Source organism: Apteryx rowi, unplaced genomic scaffold (assembly GCF_003343035.1).
Source record: "Apteryx rowi isolate R43461 unplaced genomic scaffold, aptRow1 scaffold_435, whole genome shotgun sequence".
Taxonomy (NCBI): domain Eukaryota; kingdom Metazoa; phylum Chordata; class Aves; order Apterygiformes; family Apterygidae; genus Apteryx; species Apteryx rowi.
In genome coordinates, this window is record NW_020450689.1 from 284,760 (window position 1) to 301,822 (window position 17,063).

General features: G+C 37.6%; 1 protein-coding gene across 9 annotated transcripts in view; it reads left to right on the forward strand.

Moving 5' to 3' along the window:
- The window catches only part of SOX6 (SRY-box 6), a 270,848-nt gene that overhangs the window by 213,109 nt on the left and 40,676 nt on the right, over positions 1-17,063 (forward strand). For 5 of the 9 annotated variants that reach the window (XM_026076624.1, XM_026076621.1, XM_026076622.1 and 2 more), the window contains one exon: positions 1,377-1,436. The exons of the other annotated variants lie outside the window; for them this stretch is intronic. In XM_026076624.1, coding sequence (XP_025932409.1) covers positions 1,377-1,436 — 60 coding nt within the window. The remainder of the gene's footprint in view (positions 1-1,376; positions 1,437-17,063) is intronic. 9 annotated transcript variants of the gene reach the window in all.

Sequence of the window (17,063 nt, forward strand, 5' to 3'; positions counted from 1 at the left end):
GATAAAGTTGCTACGGCAGAGCTGGCTTTTTCTACTGTACCTGGTGCTGTTCAGGTGTAGGCAGACCTAGGAAAGAAAGGAGGAAACAGTGTTAGTGGTTTCGGAGCATAAAGAGAAACATCGGTGAAGGGCAGGGAATTCAGAAAATTCAGAAAATTCAGAAAATAGTGTACAGAGCTCAGTTTGTGTGGTATGAGCAAAAGCAAAATCATATGAAGATTGGCTTTGTTCAGAAGATACGACTTTTTTCCAGTCAAGCCATGTTTACCTTCAGCAAAAATGAGTGCATTAAAGTACTTAAACAGAATTTGCATTACTAGAGCCACTTGCATTTATTTTAGTATTTCAGACTAGGATGATTGCCTTGAAAAGTTGCTTTGATTTAAAGCTTTAAATGAACCTGAAGATACTATATAATTTATAAGATATCTAATGTTGTATTTAAAAGGGTCAGATCTTATCATTTTTTGTGCATAAAGCATGAAAACACTGATAAAAAAAATTCAGAAAATCTTTGTAGAAAAAATATAGGCAGAAATGTGTTAATATTCATCGGAAGAAAATATATGAGGTCAGGACAGAACATATATCCACTAAATAACTATGCCCAACAGACCTGCTAGACTCAAGGACACCTCCCCAACCCAATTTCCTTATCCATGAAGCATATTCATTGAGAGGAAGGGAAACAGAATTTGATATAAAATTTTTACATTTATATTCCATTCCCACCATTTTTCAGATTTTCAGGCAACTGTATATTTGCAGTAGGAAACAGAATTAGACCCTAAAAGATACTACCTGAGTCATCACCTACTTCCTGGAAATTGTGGTACTTTAGCACCTCTTATAATGAGCCTCTTATTCCTTTCTTATTTCTAAATCAGAATTATTACAAGTTGAATCTACATCATTTATCCTACTTTAGACCACAGCTTGTATGCAAAATGTGTACATTCTTAAAAACATGTATTATTTACCCTTGGAGATGTTACAGTCTATTGATCAAATCCATGTTTATGCACTTGGATTTGACTTGATAAGCCATAACGACCCCTTTGGAGGTGTTATGGTCTGCTGTATTTAGGGACTGTTTTAAATATGTGGATTATTGACACAATAGAGTGTAACAACTCCTCCGGAGCTGCTACGCTTCATCATTTATATGAAGGCACTGCACATGCGTGCAAACTTGGCCTGATAAAAACACTTCAGGAAGTCTATGTAGAAAAAGTTACTAGTCATGCATAATCTCCTTTTGACTGCCTGCAGACCTGCAATGACTCCCTCATTGTGTTACTTTTTTCTAAATGCAAGAAGTACTGGGTTATGGTGCCAGCAGTTTCTTACCATTTTTTTTCTCCCCATATATTCAGTATTGTAGACAGAACAACTGCAGAGGCCGGAGGAGATGCAGTGTCTTCTGCAAGTGCCAGGTACTTCTCAAAGAACCGCTGAGAGAAGCACCAGCTATTCTTGTTATTAGGCATTTCTCAACTCAGTTAAAAAAAACACAGTTAAGAAAATACTTTTCCTACGTTCTATTACCTTTTCTCCTTTTAGTGAAAATACTCATGACTATCCTTAAATTTTGAACATGAATAAATTGGTCATAAGGGCCTTATGGATTTTTATAAATCATTATAAATAAGTGGTTTAGATATGCAAGAACCGATCCATTCTTTTTTGTTCTTACCTTTTAAGAAAATCTTCCTATAGCCTTTTTTTTTTATTTTGTTACTTGTAGAAGAATTGTTAGTTGTAACTAGTAAATAAGAGGTCAATACTTATATTTCAGTATACTGGGAAACAGACAACAGAAACTGTAAACATTCAATTAAATTGTTATTTCTGTTGGTTAACTCTTAATTCTACTTGTAATTAAAGGACAAATACCTCACAGTCAGGCCAAATAAATGGATAGCAGTATCAATAGCAAATGAGTAGTTTTGCAAAGTTGTTACTTTCATTGTGCTATTGTCTTGAGAGTCTTTGTTCTCACCTGCGATTTAAAAATTAGAGAAAAAATTTAGAAATTCTGTACTCACCTGCGATTTAAAGAAGATCCCTCCCCAGATAGCTGATATTTAAGTTTAAATTTAATTTCAGTTTAAATATATATTTGTAAATTCTGTAATAGAGAATCTGGAACTGTATAAAGAGAAAAAGAACGACACTGATTTAGTTAAGGAGCTGCTAGTGTGGTCTCACTTTCTTGCAAGAATATAGGCAATTTATTCACCTCAGTGGGTGTGTATTCCATCTGTCTAATGAAAATCTTATTTCCACAAAGAGACACTGCACCTGAGAAACTGTTTTTCCTGAATAGGGCATTCGGCTCAGCCGGCGTGTCTTTCCTGGGGAGGTTCTGAGACCGAGAAGGTATCCACACATTGCCTGGGGAGACCCCCTTTACAGGCCCATCGTTTTATAACAGCTAAATGACTTGTCAAGGTTAAATGCCCAGAATTGGGAAAACTTTAAAATCCAAATCCCAGCGGTCCTCCTAATTCTTACATCCCAAATGCCCTTTATGCTTTATGGTGAATTTGGCCAATTTAGTAATCTGCTTGTGGCTGTGAGTAACTTATAAGGAAAGATTTTTTTATATTGGGTGTTTAAAGTTAACTTCCTAAGGCCATATTTGGGCACTTTAGTATAAGTTTCCTCATTTTTAATAATGTTGAATGCCCAGTATTTCTGCTGAAAGCCTATTTAGTGGTCCATGCTTTGAAATCCATTATTTTTATGTTAGGTGCATGAATATGGATTTGGATCTAAGCTCAGTAGTTTGAAAATCCTGTGCCATTAAATTTTGTTCTAAAAATTTTATGTTAAAAAAAAGAAACTAAATATAAAAATATTTTATTCTAATTTTTTTTGAAACTGCGGTATTTTGCAATTTCCTTTTTTAGGCTTAGTGCTTATCCTAGCTAGATGAAAAATTTGCCTTCGTTTTATATTAATGTTTCCTTAATAATTTTGAAAGAAAATGATTAGTGACTCAAATAAAAGTTTTCTTAAATACCTGTGTTGTAGGAGCCTAAGTCCCGCCGAGGTAGCTCTGAAAATCTTACTCCTAGACAGACAAGCAGCTTTGTGGGTGTCTATACAGCAGTAGTCTATTTTCAGTGAAATTCAGTAGCTTTGTATCCTTCTCCAGCACTTTTTACGATTATTTGGGCAATTCAGAATTTCAGCTGATGTAATACTGCCCCCTTTTATTAGAACTGGAAAACATGCTGGACTTCAAATACATAGCTTTGTAGCTCGAGAAATTCTGTTTAGTTGTGCTGTTGATTTCAATATTTGAATTTGCATGATGAGATAAGGCATGAAATCAATACTATTTTATAACAATAAGTGAAAAAACCCATAACAATTCTGAGCAACTTTTTTAGCAGGGTGTACTGTGTGTGTTGTGACTGGACTTCCTAGGCAGCACGTCACCCCGGGGAGTTCCCTGGGTTTTTCTGAGATGCGCAAGGTGTTGATGAACAGGGACTGTAGTGTTTAGATGAATTTCATTGTCATATGTGCTCGCATTGGTTTTCTTAATCAGTGTGTTTATAGGATAACAATAGGGCACAATGGGCCTTGTTTTTTGCTTTTTATTTTTCTATTCTGAGGCCTGATCGGGAATTAGATGCATCTTCAAATAGCTGAATGATTTTAATATCCCTCAGACACGCAGAAGTGTTGCAGTGAATTTATCTTTACAATTAGAACTTTAAAATGCATTTTAAATGAAATTCAAAACAGAGCATCTTGGAGAAAAAAAAAGTGATCCCTGAGTCTCCAGCCATGTCTTTTAAAGAGAAATGTTTCTATTATAAACAAAAAAAATCTGACTTTCGATATAACACTGAGGTCTGCACTGTATCACTAGCTTTTGTAGGTGTCACAGGAAATAAAATCAGGCTTAGAAATTGTACCTATCTTCATGGAAATATTTTGCTTGATCTCTAACTGTATATTCAGGGAGGAAGGTGATGGAAGTTGTAACTGCAGATGCACAGAAGGGCCAAATGCAGCCATAGCACTGTACTCGGATTATTGTAAGAGTTACAAGAGGAAAATGCCATTGCTCCCATTAGCCTCTCTAAAAGAACATAGCTCCATTATCAAGGCCAGCTTTATAATGGGAACCAGGTGCAAAAGGTTGTGGGTATGAAATCTTGTCAAGTCTGTTCCTCCAGCTCGAGAGCGAGAAATATTAAAGCTGCACATGAAATGTTAACTTTCCCTGTCTGTACATTACATTGTGATTCAGTCTTTAATTGATCACATGCTATTACTCAATTGCTGTTACTATTTACACCTAAATATTTATACTCATGCCTGCTAATATACCTACTGGAATTTTTTTCAGGTTTACTTTTGTATGCTGTATGCAGGCAGACAAAAAATGATGTATTTGAAATTTAAACATTAAAAGTACACGTTCAGTCAAGCAGTGGAACTGACAGTGAAAAGACACAAGGAAACACTGCAAAATCCCTGGCATATATAGGTGACCTAAACTGCAGATAAGTTATCTTTGGCACTAACCTACTATGGCTCCAGATTTGCACCTATGGAAGGATTTGCTGTACGGACCTTTACTTTTAAGCCTTTTGCTCAATTGCCTTACTTTCCAGAATTGTCTCAACAAAGTTGGTAGTTTGTGCATTCGTGCTCCAGTATAGTAAAAATGCAGTTAAATGCTTAGTCCCCCAAATTATATGGATGCTGCTTTAAAATAAAATCTAAATTATTTGTCTATTGGTTAAATTATCAAAATCAATTAATTAAATGAAAAGAATGCAAACTTTGGAAAGTCTGATTCACTGAAGCTGTATTGGACCATACTTCATTAAAAATAGTTTGACCAGTTCAGCAGTGATGTACAAATGTAAGAAAATGCACCTAAACATAAGCAACTTTTGTGAAACACTATTATTTGAATAACTATATAATTATACTTTATATATTGAAGAAACCTCCTGTATTAGGTAAAATTTTCAGGTTTTTATGCTTCCAATTCAATCGCAACAGCCTTTGACAATAAAATACTGTTTTCAGGAAAAGAAACCCACACATTCTTTTGCTGTTAATTGCTAGTTTTACATTTGAATATTGTCTAATAGAGTTTTTGCCACTACTTGTGCTTAACAGTATGTTTGCATGGTGGCTGAAGACAACTATGTTCTTTTGATTTCTATTCTCAGGGCTAGCTGAAGGGTTGCCTAGCTGCAGGTTTAAAACTTCATTAATAATAATGATGATGATGATTGTAGTAATAATAATAATAAKAAGAAGAAGAAGAAGAAGTGGTGTTTGGCCCCTTTCTTCTGTCTCCTTTCCAGCACAAGAAAAAATGCTGAATACGCTGCTTTTCCACTCACATGGGGTATTTCCTGTAGAAAGGATAAAAGCTTTGTCCTGTTTTGGTCTTCTCTCTTAAATCTTGGAGCATCAAAAAATCCCAAAGGGGCAGAATTAGATTAAGATGGGTCCTGGAGGTGAATGTTGAAAAATTTGCACAAACCAATGAGGATAATATTTCCCAGAGGACGATGTTCTGCCATAAAGGATTGTGTCTTTGTGATGACTGTAACAGCATAATGATTATATCTTCTTATGTACAATCCATTTCCTAAGCTATTCAAGAGAGTTTGCAGACATACAGTGAAATGTATTCCATGTTTTTATTATGCTTCTCCACAAAAGAATAAAGATAGGTTGAGAATTACTGTTCGAACATTAATTCCCTGGGACAGGAATATATTCATTGATTTAAATTGTGGGTCAGAATGGCAGCTGCAGAATCCTATCATGTCACTTCTTCACTTGCTCTGAGAACTACCAACTACATTTGCATGTTATTTCACACTTAGATACAGGCACCAACATCCACAAAAGTTACTGCTATTTGTTTCCAGGCTCTCTCTGTGTATTCCTTTAAGTAAATGCGCAATACCAAATGCATTACCCGTATAACTCCATTAATTGCAATAGATTAAGTACAGCATGGATAAATTGGGATTACTTTGCCTGATACTTCATTACTTTCTAAAATTAAATGTCTCCTGTTTCTCAGGTATCATTAGGCTGCATCAATAGGTATGACAAATTGAAATACGCTCCTCGTTGTTGTAGGATATTTACTCAGCTGCCTGTTTGTGAGTTTATACTCTGTGCAGGCTTAACTGTTTTGCTTCAAACAAAAGAATAAGCATTAGCAGGTAAAATTGTCTTCTTTCATCTCATGAAAAGACTTGAGCAAACAATGCAAAACGGTATTTGCAAATGTTTGTTTGAAATCTGATTAATGGAATTTGGCCATGCTTATTCCTTCCTTTGTTTTCTTTTCACAAATATTCATGCAAACGGAATTTTATTTCTATGGGTGTATTTGCATATGAACATGGACATTTGTGCACAATTACAGACATTTGCTGTTTATGCCCAAATTGCTCACCCCCTGCTCATAAAAACGGAGGCTTTGATTCCACACCCTCTCCAAACTCCGTGCTGACCGAATGAGGAAGGCAGTAACAGGGGGCTGGTCCAGCCCTGATACAGTGCTGAGGTTAATTACAGATCTTTGCAGTGATCACAGAGCCTCTGCAACGATTTAACCTTGGGATCTTGCAGACCTTGCTACACTGTGTCTCACCGCTGCCATCTTTTTCCTTCCTATGCTGTGCCGGAGGCAGGTTCATCTCTTTTTCTATGGCAGTGAAGGTAATGGGTGCGGGAGCTGATAGCTACACGTAAAGGCTTTCTACTCCCTAGGAGGTCTTCTGGCTGAGGGAATTCCCAGTTGCTCTTTCCAGGCAGTTTAAGGCAATGTTAACTATTATCATAAGTCAGACATCAAAAACAATGTAATTTGTCTTAGGTGACCAACTAGAGCATAAACCACAAGTGGCAAACTATTAAGCATTTAAGTGAATAGTTCATGCATAACTCATAAGTTAGACTGAACACTTAAGAGTTACTCATACATGTATAGAAATTGCTGATCCTCCAGGGATAGTTTGAAAAGATAAGAAAGACTAGATTTGTTGGATAAATTGTTTGCTGTGCATAGCTTGTCCAGCTGTAGTCACGTAACGCTAACTCAGTAAACAGGCCTATCTCAATTGGAAATGTGTAACAGGGTAATAATAAATGATCTTCAACATCAGATTACTTGTACTAAAATCATGCTCAAGTCATAGTAAGTTGTTATAACACTATTTAAAACCTAAAGTATGCCTAACCCACAAGCTGAAATTGCCCAGCTTACATCCTGAAAATCTACAGACAACATTAATTTCTCAGTATTTCACTTTTATGCCTGTGGCCTCTAACATGTTGCAAATGCCTCTATAAGAAAGGCTGGAAAAACATATCAAATTTCCGTTCTCTGCCACGTGCTGACATTCATTAACTGAGGGAGAACACTGAGACAAGGCTTTGGAGAGATCTCCTCTTCACCTCCACCCATTCTAAAGCAATTTGTTAAACAGCCAGGAAGAGAAGTGGACACTTGTGGTTTAATGTTAGACCTGTGTTGCTCATGTGGCTGTGTGCGTGCTTTCACTGTTACCTTGCCAAAAGCTTCTTGAGATAACAGTCAATGGATGCATTCTTATCCCACTGCCATTTTCTTTGCATCCCAGAGTTAAATTGCTAAGTGACAATTTCATTATATGGCTACTTTTCACATGAACTGTCTTTTTAGATAGATTGATTGATTGATTCTTGCTTAGTGCATCCTATTTTTACATGCTAGTTTCCTTCCATTTCTAAAGCACGGGAACACTCTTTGCTACGTTTCAGATGCCAGTGCGAATAGGAGCCATCACAGGGAGGGTGTGCATTAGAATGGTACACAAAGTGAGTCGCTGACACATCAGGTGCTGTGAAAATTCCTGTTTTGTCAAGGGTTGCCGAAACATATTCAGTTGCCGGCTCCTTGCCAGAACTGTGTTCCTTGGCTGATGCCAGTCAATCCCTTTGAATGCTCGTGAATAAGATTAGGTTGGCTGGCTGCACTCTTCCTCCCAAGGGATTCCCCTTTATCAAGGGATTACCTGCATGCTATTCTTTACATAAATCCTGTGTTTTATTCTCCAGTTATCATGCTRCAGGTCACAGTACATGATGGCTGTTAAACATCTTATTAATGAAGTGTAAGTCAGCTACTTGTTTCCTTTCAAAAAATAACTCAAAACTTACAAACTCTTTTTTGAGATTGTCCTGCAAAGTGTTCCTCCCAACTTCTTTCTCCCAAGCTTTACTTTTTCTTTCTCTTTGTAAGGAAGGAGCTGAGTGAAATTTAGTACAATTTTGGTTTTCAAGAAAAAATGCTTAGGTGAATATTTTCCTGAATATTCACAGTTGTAGATGACAATATATGGACACCTACCACTCCTCAGCACTAATCAGCATGCCCTGCTGTGTGGGATTTTCATTCCATTCAGTGCAAAAGCCATCTGTAGTTTTTCAGTATATACTCACCACTGTGGACAGGTGAATGGAATGAACTGCAGTATGGGAAACTTGTACTGAATATGTGAATTATCCTCAAAGGGAGGGAGAGCAAGTGTACTGTTTGCTTAGTTAGTGTATCAAGTGATTTCCCTTTATCTCAATCCACACCATGTTTCCGTAGCTACCTGGGAATATTTGTTATGAGAACATATGGAATCCAGGAAAGGGGGAAAAAAGCACCCAGATTTCCCTTTCAGGACCCCTTTTAAGCTGTCCTAACGTAAAGCATTTGCTGTGTTGAGGATGGATTTCAGCACATGTGCCTTTCTGAATCAGGACCCACATTGCTCTTTCATTCTCCAGCTGTTCTGAGATTCCCATGCTTGTGATATTAGGAATGCTCCTGATATGATGCAAATTATCGTTTAGGTACTAGAAGTCTCTCTCATTCTCTTTTCCCAAGAGATGGGGAAATTTTCCTGCAGTGCTTGCAGTGGACTGCAAGCTAGGGTCTCCTTTCCTTTTGCCCCCAGTGCTGCTCTTCCCTGCTGCTTACCTTTGTTGTGCTTTGGGGACTTTTCTAAATGTTGTTTCTCATTAAAACAGAACCTCTGCATGTTCCTGTTGTGTGTGAGATCTTCATTAATTAATAAAATAGCACACAATTTCCACAGTAGAACTCCCATTAATATCTTATATGGTAAAAAGTGAATATTATTCTTTCGCATGTTTTTGCTGTTTAGTGGGTATGTTCTGTATACAACTGCATTCTTCTTGTCTCTAAATCTGCCTTTGAATTGAGTTCACAACTAAGGTGAATGCTGGACATTTTCCATAAATAAAATACACAATTTATCACGTTTTCGATTGATTGCAGGTAGCAAAGGAATAGAGATAAAATTGAAAACTGCACTATAAGTTAATTAGTCATATTATTTTTCTTTAATATTTCTATTTTGTTGGTAATGAAAGAACTCATTTAGAATCAGACCCTTTTAGGCTGTGCTTTGAACCAAACCAAAGCAGGCATAGTTCCTAATATGAAGATTTTGATAGATTTTTAAAGGTAAGAGCTAAGCAGGTTCTACATGCTGCCCCTCCTGTGCAAAGAGGTTCTCCGCATCCATTCCCTGCCCCTGCCCCTACATTTTGCTGCCCTGGGCTGCAGCTCACTGCGCCCTCAAGAACATAACTCTTGGGACAACTCTGCTGAAAAAGTGACATGACATGGCCTTGAAAGCAACGCCCCTTCCTTTAAGCTGAAATGTCTCTCCGAGTTTGCAGCATGACCCCTGAACAGCAGAATCCAAACAGTCAAAGGGCTGTGGGCCGGGTGCGTTGTGAAGGAGCCGTTTGGAGGCTGAGGGATGGGACAGCGCTTTGGCAGTGCAGAGAGCGTCTGTGGAAGCGCGCTTTGAATGTGACATGACTCGCAATAGGGAATAAGAGCAAGGGAGAAGCACAGATGGGAATATAAAGATCCTACAGTTAGAGGGAATGGTGAATATGCAACCTGATCGTTCCAGAGTATATAGCTGTTCCTTCCTTTTGGCATCATCCCTTTCAGTTCTCCCAATATATAATCATTTGAAATTCCTCTTATGTCTCTGTTTCTAAACCCTGAGAAGGGGCAAACCTGAGCCTTGCTGTTTGCATTCTGCTGATATCAAAGGCTCCTATCCCGCTGGGGCCCGTAGCCGTAGGAGAGGCTTGAGGGAGGGGGAAGAGATGTTTTTCCTGTTTCTTAGCTGCTCCACCAGATCGGCAGGCGGGGAGGGGAGAGGGAGCACACAGTGGATATAAAGGCTCAAACTGGAGGCTGGGACGCGAGTGACTCCTGAGCCAGACTGGTCCTGTTGCTTGTCACTGCCTCTCGTGGCCTGCGTGGCAGCGGGGCTGGTGCCGGCGCCAGCGCTGGCTGGAGGCTGGGGCCTGCCGATGGCGAGCACCCATCTTGCCAGGACTCAGGGAGCCTCTCGGGCAGTTGGGTTTTGCAGCATACAGCAGCGGAAGGCCGCACCCTTGGCATAACTTCCGTCCCATATAGCTAGCTGTAGAAGGGTATTTTTCTTTATATTTAAAATCTGTGTTGCAGGTTTACAGGAAGTACTTACTTATTCTTCAAATTAGCTGAGCAGGAGAATTAGCTAAACAGAGATGGATTTAGAAATCAGCACAATGCAGCAAGATTTAAAAAAAAAAAAATCCTCCATGTGAATTAATGAATTTCAGACAGCTTTTCATAAACTAGTTTTTCAGAAGTCATCTGTGAAGGCTCGTATAAAGATTTTTTAAAGGTAACCTAATGGAATGGAGAAAAGGTTTAAAATTATCTGCTGGGGCTGTTGCAGGGGATATTAAATATTGATTTATCTTGGAGTAAGAATCAAACTAAAGAGTGAGGCTTGTAGTCAGATCAATTTATCTGGAATACAAACTGTATGGCTGTATTTAGTACAATGTCAACATGAATCTTATAATAAGTGGATGTGTAAGGCTGAGCATTTAATCTAAATCAATTGGCTCTCCAAATCTTCAATTAAAAAGAATATCTTAACAGTTCAAACTGAACTGCTCCTAAATGTTTCAGGTGGTTTATATTAAAAAAATGCTTCATTTAGTTAGTTCATACTATATCATAACCCTCTCCTGCGCATCATGTTGCAACTAGGAACAAAAATCCACAGTCCAAGGCTTATCCAAATCTTAAGTTTTTAATACTCCAAACTCTCTTGAAAACCCAATGTAAATCGTTCAAGTAATCTGGCAAATAACACTGTAAGCAATTTTCTGCTACTTGCCACTGGTACTGTGCTGCCAAGCTTTTGGTCGTAATATAAAAGTTGGCTCAGATTGTACTTAACCAACTAAAACTGATTATGTTCCCTTTTCAGACGTAAATAGATGCCAGCATACCAGCTCGTGGTATTGGCTAAAATATTTTTCAGTATGTAAAAGTGTACATAGGTCTATAGTAGGAAATCCTTTATCCAAGTGTGACATCAAAGCTGTACTTCCCAGATAATTTAAGTGTTACATTTGCTTTTGTTTGTACTGTTTTCTTTAAACATATTCATTAGACAACAGCAGAGCCTTTAATGTTCCATGACTGAAAAATCCATCAAACAGATTTATAGCTGAGGCAGTGTGGCATAACAGCCAGTGGACTGGCCTAATGTTCAGAAGTCCCGGGTTCAGTTCTCAGCTTAATCATTGACTTTCTGAGTGACCAGAAGGTAATAATTTCCCCTCTCTCTGCCTCTGCAGATACTGATACCAACTTCTTTTCTAAGCTAATTTGGATACTACTCTTACACCGTGGTAGCTATTATGATTGTCTACATATATAACAGTAAAAAGCTCCAAAATCTTTATTGCTTCCACAGGACAATAATGTTCTCTTTCATGCAAGGCATAGCTAGAAAATACGAACACAGCTATAAAATATACATGTATGCAAAGGAGTAAGGAAGGTATGAGACAGCAAACTCTTTTATTCACAGATTGTCTGTGTCCCATGGTAGCAAATATCTTCCACTGGCATGAGGCGTTGGAATTTTCCTTCAGTGACTCACATGAACTCTTTCAGTTCTTCCAGTTCTTCATCTAGAGTGGGTGAGGAGAGGAGAAAAGGGAGAAAGAATTATTTTTAAATGAGGAGCGATGTACATAGGACCCAGTCTATGCTTATGCTGAAAACAAGGTAAAAATAGGTCTTAAGGGGGACATAACTGATTCGTATGCTCTGTGGGTGAAACCACTACTTTTGAAACTCCCATCCAAGATTGCTTGTTAAGATATAAGAGCATTTTCTGAATTGTCATTGTTGCATTGAGCTGAAGAGTACTTTATGAGACATCTTATATGGGAAATTTGAAACAAGCTTTTCATGCTAAAAACAAAACAAGATTTACAAAATCATTCTACTTTAAATGAAAAGCTAGAGAATGGATTTTTGCCAGTAGCATCAGCTATAGATGACTAGCAGTTTTGTCTTTGTATATTGCAGCAGTAAAACCACATAATTTTTTCAGCCTGTAGGTATTCATTTTGCATTTAAGATGGTTTCAGGTGTAAGGTTTCCTAGACTCTGCATGAAAAAAATGCATAGCCTTCAGTTGCCCTTATAAAATACCTTCTCTCTTACATTATTTTGATTTGTACTTTCTGCATGGAAGGGTTACCCCTTCCTTCAGAGATAAATCTCTCCCAGTTCCCAGGAAGTGCGTATTTGCCTGCATTTACATGTCAAATGTAGAATCTATCCTCCTTTATCCGTTTCTTACTTTTTTGTTTTGATAAATCTATAGTGTTAATAAATCCAGTTTGGGCTATTTTCCCCTTGAGTACAAATTTTAAAAGCATAATTTATAAGCAACTTAGTTCTGATTGTATTAGAAAGATGAGTAAGTAATTATAGCCATTAAGTAACTATAGCCATTTCACTTGCCTGATAGTTGTTCCTTTGCCTTCTGCTTGGTCATTCTTAATGCAAAAACGTGTCCACTTGCATAAATCCTTACAGGACTGTGTCCTTGGTTTTCTACTGTTTTATTCCTAAACAAGAATACTTCTTCACACAAGAAGGCCATCAGCCTACTTGACTCAAAGGCAAGCGTGCCCTTTGCCTGACTTCTGCTTGAAAGGGAGAAAAGAGTTTCCTTCCAAAAAGAAGGAAAAAGTATCTTTATTAGCCTGGAAAAAAGTTATTCAGTTTTTATTCTCAGATTCAATATGAGCCTGGAAGAGCTAAACACTTTGGCCCTGATTCAGCAGAGTGCATTAGTCCATGCTTAATGTAAGTATTCCCATGGAGCATAGTAATATCTATCCATGTGCTTGTGTGCTCTGTTGGAATGGAGTAAAAGCACTCAGCACCTTACGAGCTTGAGGCCTATATGAGGCAGCACGGATTTGCAGCTTACTGGCTTTTTTGCTGATGAATGAAGATTAAAGACAGGAGCTAGTTGAGGGGTACATCTATATCATCACAGGCATTATGTACATCATGCTTGATATTGTAATCATGCAAACAGTAATCTTGCCTTCCTGACATAAACGGTAAGCAGCACATTTTCCTGAGGCTGAGATAATCAGAGAAAAACATGGCAGTGATGGGGGTACAAGAGGCAAAACACTGCATAATGATGTTATTATCATTGTTCCATTGTCACCCATCTTTATTCTTTAGTGATACGTTTCTTTTCTCTCTGAGCATAACAAAAATGCCTGAGTATAAATAGAGTGATAGCAACAATCAAAAAATGCATTCTTGAAAAAGAAATGCATTCTTTAAAATGCTGCAAAATGAAAAAAATCAGGTTGATAAATACAGAAAAAGCCTACTTAATCTATATATGCATGGTATGCAATTATATATTTACACATTGCACAAGGCAAGGCATATACTTGAACATAGTAGCATTTGGTGAGTTTTTGTTAACCGCCTTGATTGCATTTATAATGCTAAATATGAATATGAACATTTAAGACCCAAGTGTCTTCTGCATCATTAATTTAAGCTGCTGCCGGTATCTTCTGAAAATGGGATGGATCACCCATGTCAAGGTGCCTGCATTGCTTACTGAGATAAACGGTAGGGGAAGGTAAATCCAGTATCCCCTGCAGAATATCTGAGTTAGACAGCAGCAGTTCCAAGGCCCTGGCATTATTTACCCTACTGGAAGTACTGGAATCTATACATATAATATACAACAGTATTCATGTTCGAATATTTCTGTAGCAAAATACACAAAACTCAGGTTCGGATTTTTCCCTAAACTTTAGTTCTTTAATTTTCAAAATTTTTGAAATAGTCGAAATAGTTGTTTTTAAACCCTTATAACTATTACCCACATCTAGAGTAGGAAAAGTGTACTTATTGCAGTATGCTGACTGATTATTGCCTCATGTAGTCCATTTTTATCATAGTTTTTTCAGTATTGTTTCATTATGTCACAAAATCTGATGCGTGCCTATCATAAAGCATGCTTGAAATGACAGAATTAAAGTATCTGTGAGAACATCAGCTGTGAGTCTCTTAGCTTTTGTAAGTTTGAAATCCAACATATCTACATGTGTCTGTTTGCATGCACTTGTATACTCTATTGTTTGCAAAAGAACATCAGCTTGGTTCTTAAGAAGCTTGACCAGTGGCGTGTGTGTGTGTGTGTTCTGACTTCTTGCAAATCTCTCTTTTCCCAAACTTGTGTGGAGGGCAGCTGAATTTGCTTTGTGCTGTTGAGGTTTGCAGAACACCACAATGAAATGGAAATTGGTGACTTTTTTTCTTCCCTATTTTTTTTCCCACTCCAAAAAAATTGTTGTGCTGTGCTGAACCTAGAATACTTTAGCTGGTTGTTATATTGCTGTGGCTTCTTGCTGAAGTTGTGTTTCCAGCCTGGAATATTTTACTAGAAGATTAAGAGAAAAGGAGATTCACAGATTTGAGGATAGTAACCAGATCTCTGATCTCTTAAATTCTGTCATGATTCTAATGAATGACAATACTTTTAATGGAATTCAGTCACAAACAGAAAAGTTTGGGGAAGTATGCACAGATGTGTGTACAGAATCATGGCATTAAGTTTACATTTTGGAAAGGAACTTCTGTATACTTTTATGTCATTTCCATTTATGCGTTTTATTCAAATACTTGGAGAAAGTGAGGCCTTCACTGACAAGGTCCAAACATCTGCTAAATTCAACTGAACTGTAGCAAAATGTCTATTATTATTCCTCTTTAGTGTCTAGTCTATTACAGAAAACCAGCTTGGTTTTGCCGCGTCCCTATGAATTTACCTTGTAAGTGAAGGGAAGTTTGAATGGCTGTTCAGAAGGTCCGAGAGAAACAACTGCTTTGCTTGCCCAGTCAGCTTAAGGCACAGAAAAAGCAATCTTGCTATTTCCTAGCAGAAGTGTATGCCAGTTATCATTTGTGTCTAGTTTTGTGTGTCTCTCAAAAATGCACATATGTGTGTGTAGTTAAAAGAAAATGTGTTTTTTAAAGGGTTGCATTCAGATTCTTTATAGTTACAAGGTACATAGATTTGGTCTATATCATTTACCGGTTCTCCCTTAAATCTAGTGAGCAATACCTGATGTTATAAAAGAAAATTAACTTCTCTCCCTAGAAGGCTCCCAGTTAATCATCTGTGGATGTTGGTCAGGAGGGAAGGGAGCAGCAGAGAGAAAGAGGGAATTTCTCTTTGACCCCAACGGTAGAGCAGCTTACACCCTGGAACATGAGATTTGATTATCTTAGCATGTGTTACTACAAATGTTATTAACAGTCATAAAATTATCCAGCTCTTTAAAAACAAGTGACAGCCCAGGCTTTGGACTCTTTCTGACCTCTAGTGAATTCTGCAGCCTTATTATGCAGAGTTTAAAATAGTAGCTCCTTTTGTTTGCTTTTCATTTACCAGTTGTTAATTTAATTGATTGTCCTTTTGTTTTTTTCAAGGACTAGTGACTTATCATCAGTCTAAGGTAGAATTCCACAGTTTGCCTTTTTTTTTTTTAACAAAAAATCTTTACATTTTGGTCAATGTGTAATTTTACTGTTAGACTGCTGTATGAATTTGCTGCTGAAACAAAGAGTTAATCCGAAAGTTCTCAGATACTGCCATGCATCATGCCTTTGTGCATGAATAAAAAGTTGGAAACCGCATGAAAGCAGTAGTTGGGTTACCACACAACTGGATATGCTTAAGTCTGAACGCTTCATAACTCTAACTACTGGGGAGTTGCAAACTTATAAATAACCTTGCAATTGGTTAAAACCATATTAAAACCATATGAGCAAAGACATAAAGCATTTGGTTAAGGGGGCTCAGTAAGTGCAGTAATCCTGTTGAAAGTAATCTAACCAGGGCAGATCCATAGCTTAGGGGAGCCTGCAAGCGAGGCAATAGTTAAGGGTATGTGCATAGTTTTTGTGTAGGAGGGCATAAGATGCTACTTAGGTGGAAAGATTTGCTATCTGTTCTTTTTGTCTCCAAAAATATGTTTTAAATCCATACACTACTATTTTTTAAGGCAATCTTCAATGTACTGAAGTCTGTTAATGTATTAGTACGTGCTGAATGCTACCAGTAATCAGGGGATTCGTTTAAATTCTTCTTATTTGTGTTCAGAGCTCAGGATGGCTATTCTTCCCTTGAACCAGGGGCTCACAGTCATCTGAGCCTCAGAACTCAGGTTTCCAAAATAATTAGCTAAAAAAAGGTATTTAAAAGTAGGCAGTCTATGTTTGCATTTGTCTATCTGATGAGTTTTTAGCATTTAGTGCCCCTGTTTTCAGACTTTTTTCTAGACACTTTAAATTTTAGTGAAATTGAGATTGTCATGTTTGACTTCTGAGTCTAGGTCTTAAAGAAGAAAGCCCCATATCCTGACAATGCCTATGAAACACCGGTAGTCAACAACTTCAGAATATTCTCTGCTTGTGATGGTCCTGCGCATGTCATGCTGTCACATGGAAGCCAGCTGAGGCTTGCCAGTCAAGCAAAGTAATGTTAGGGTAAATTTCCTCATAACTGTTTTTAATCTCTTGCTTTTCAGTTTTGCTAGAAGACAGAACAATATATTTAAAA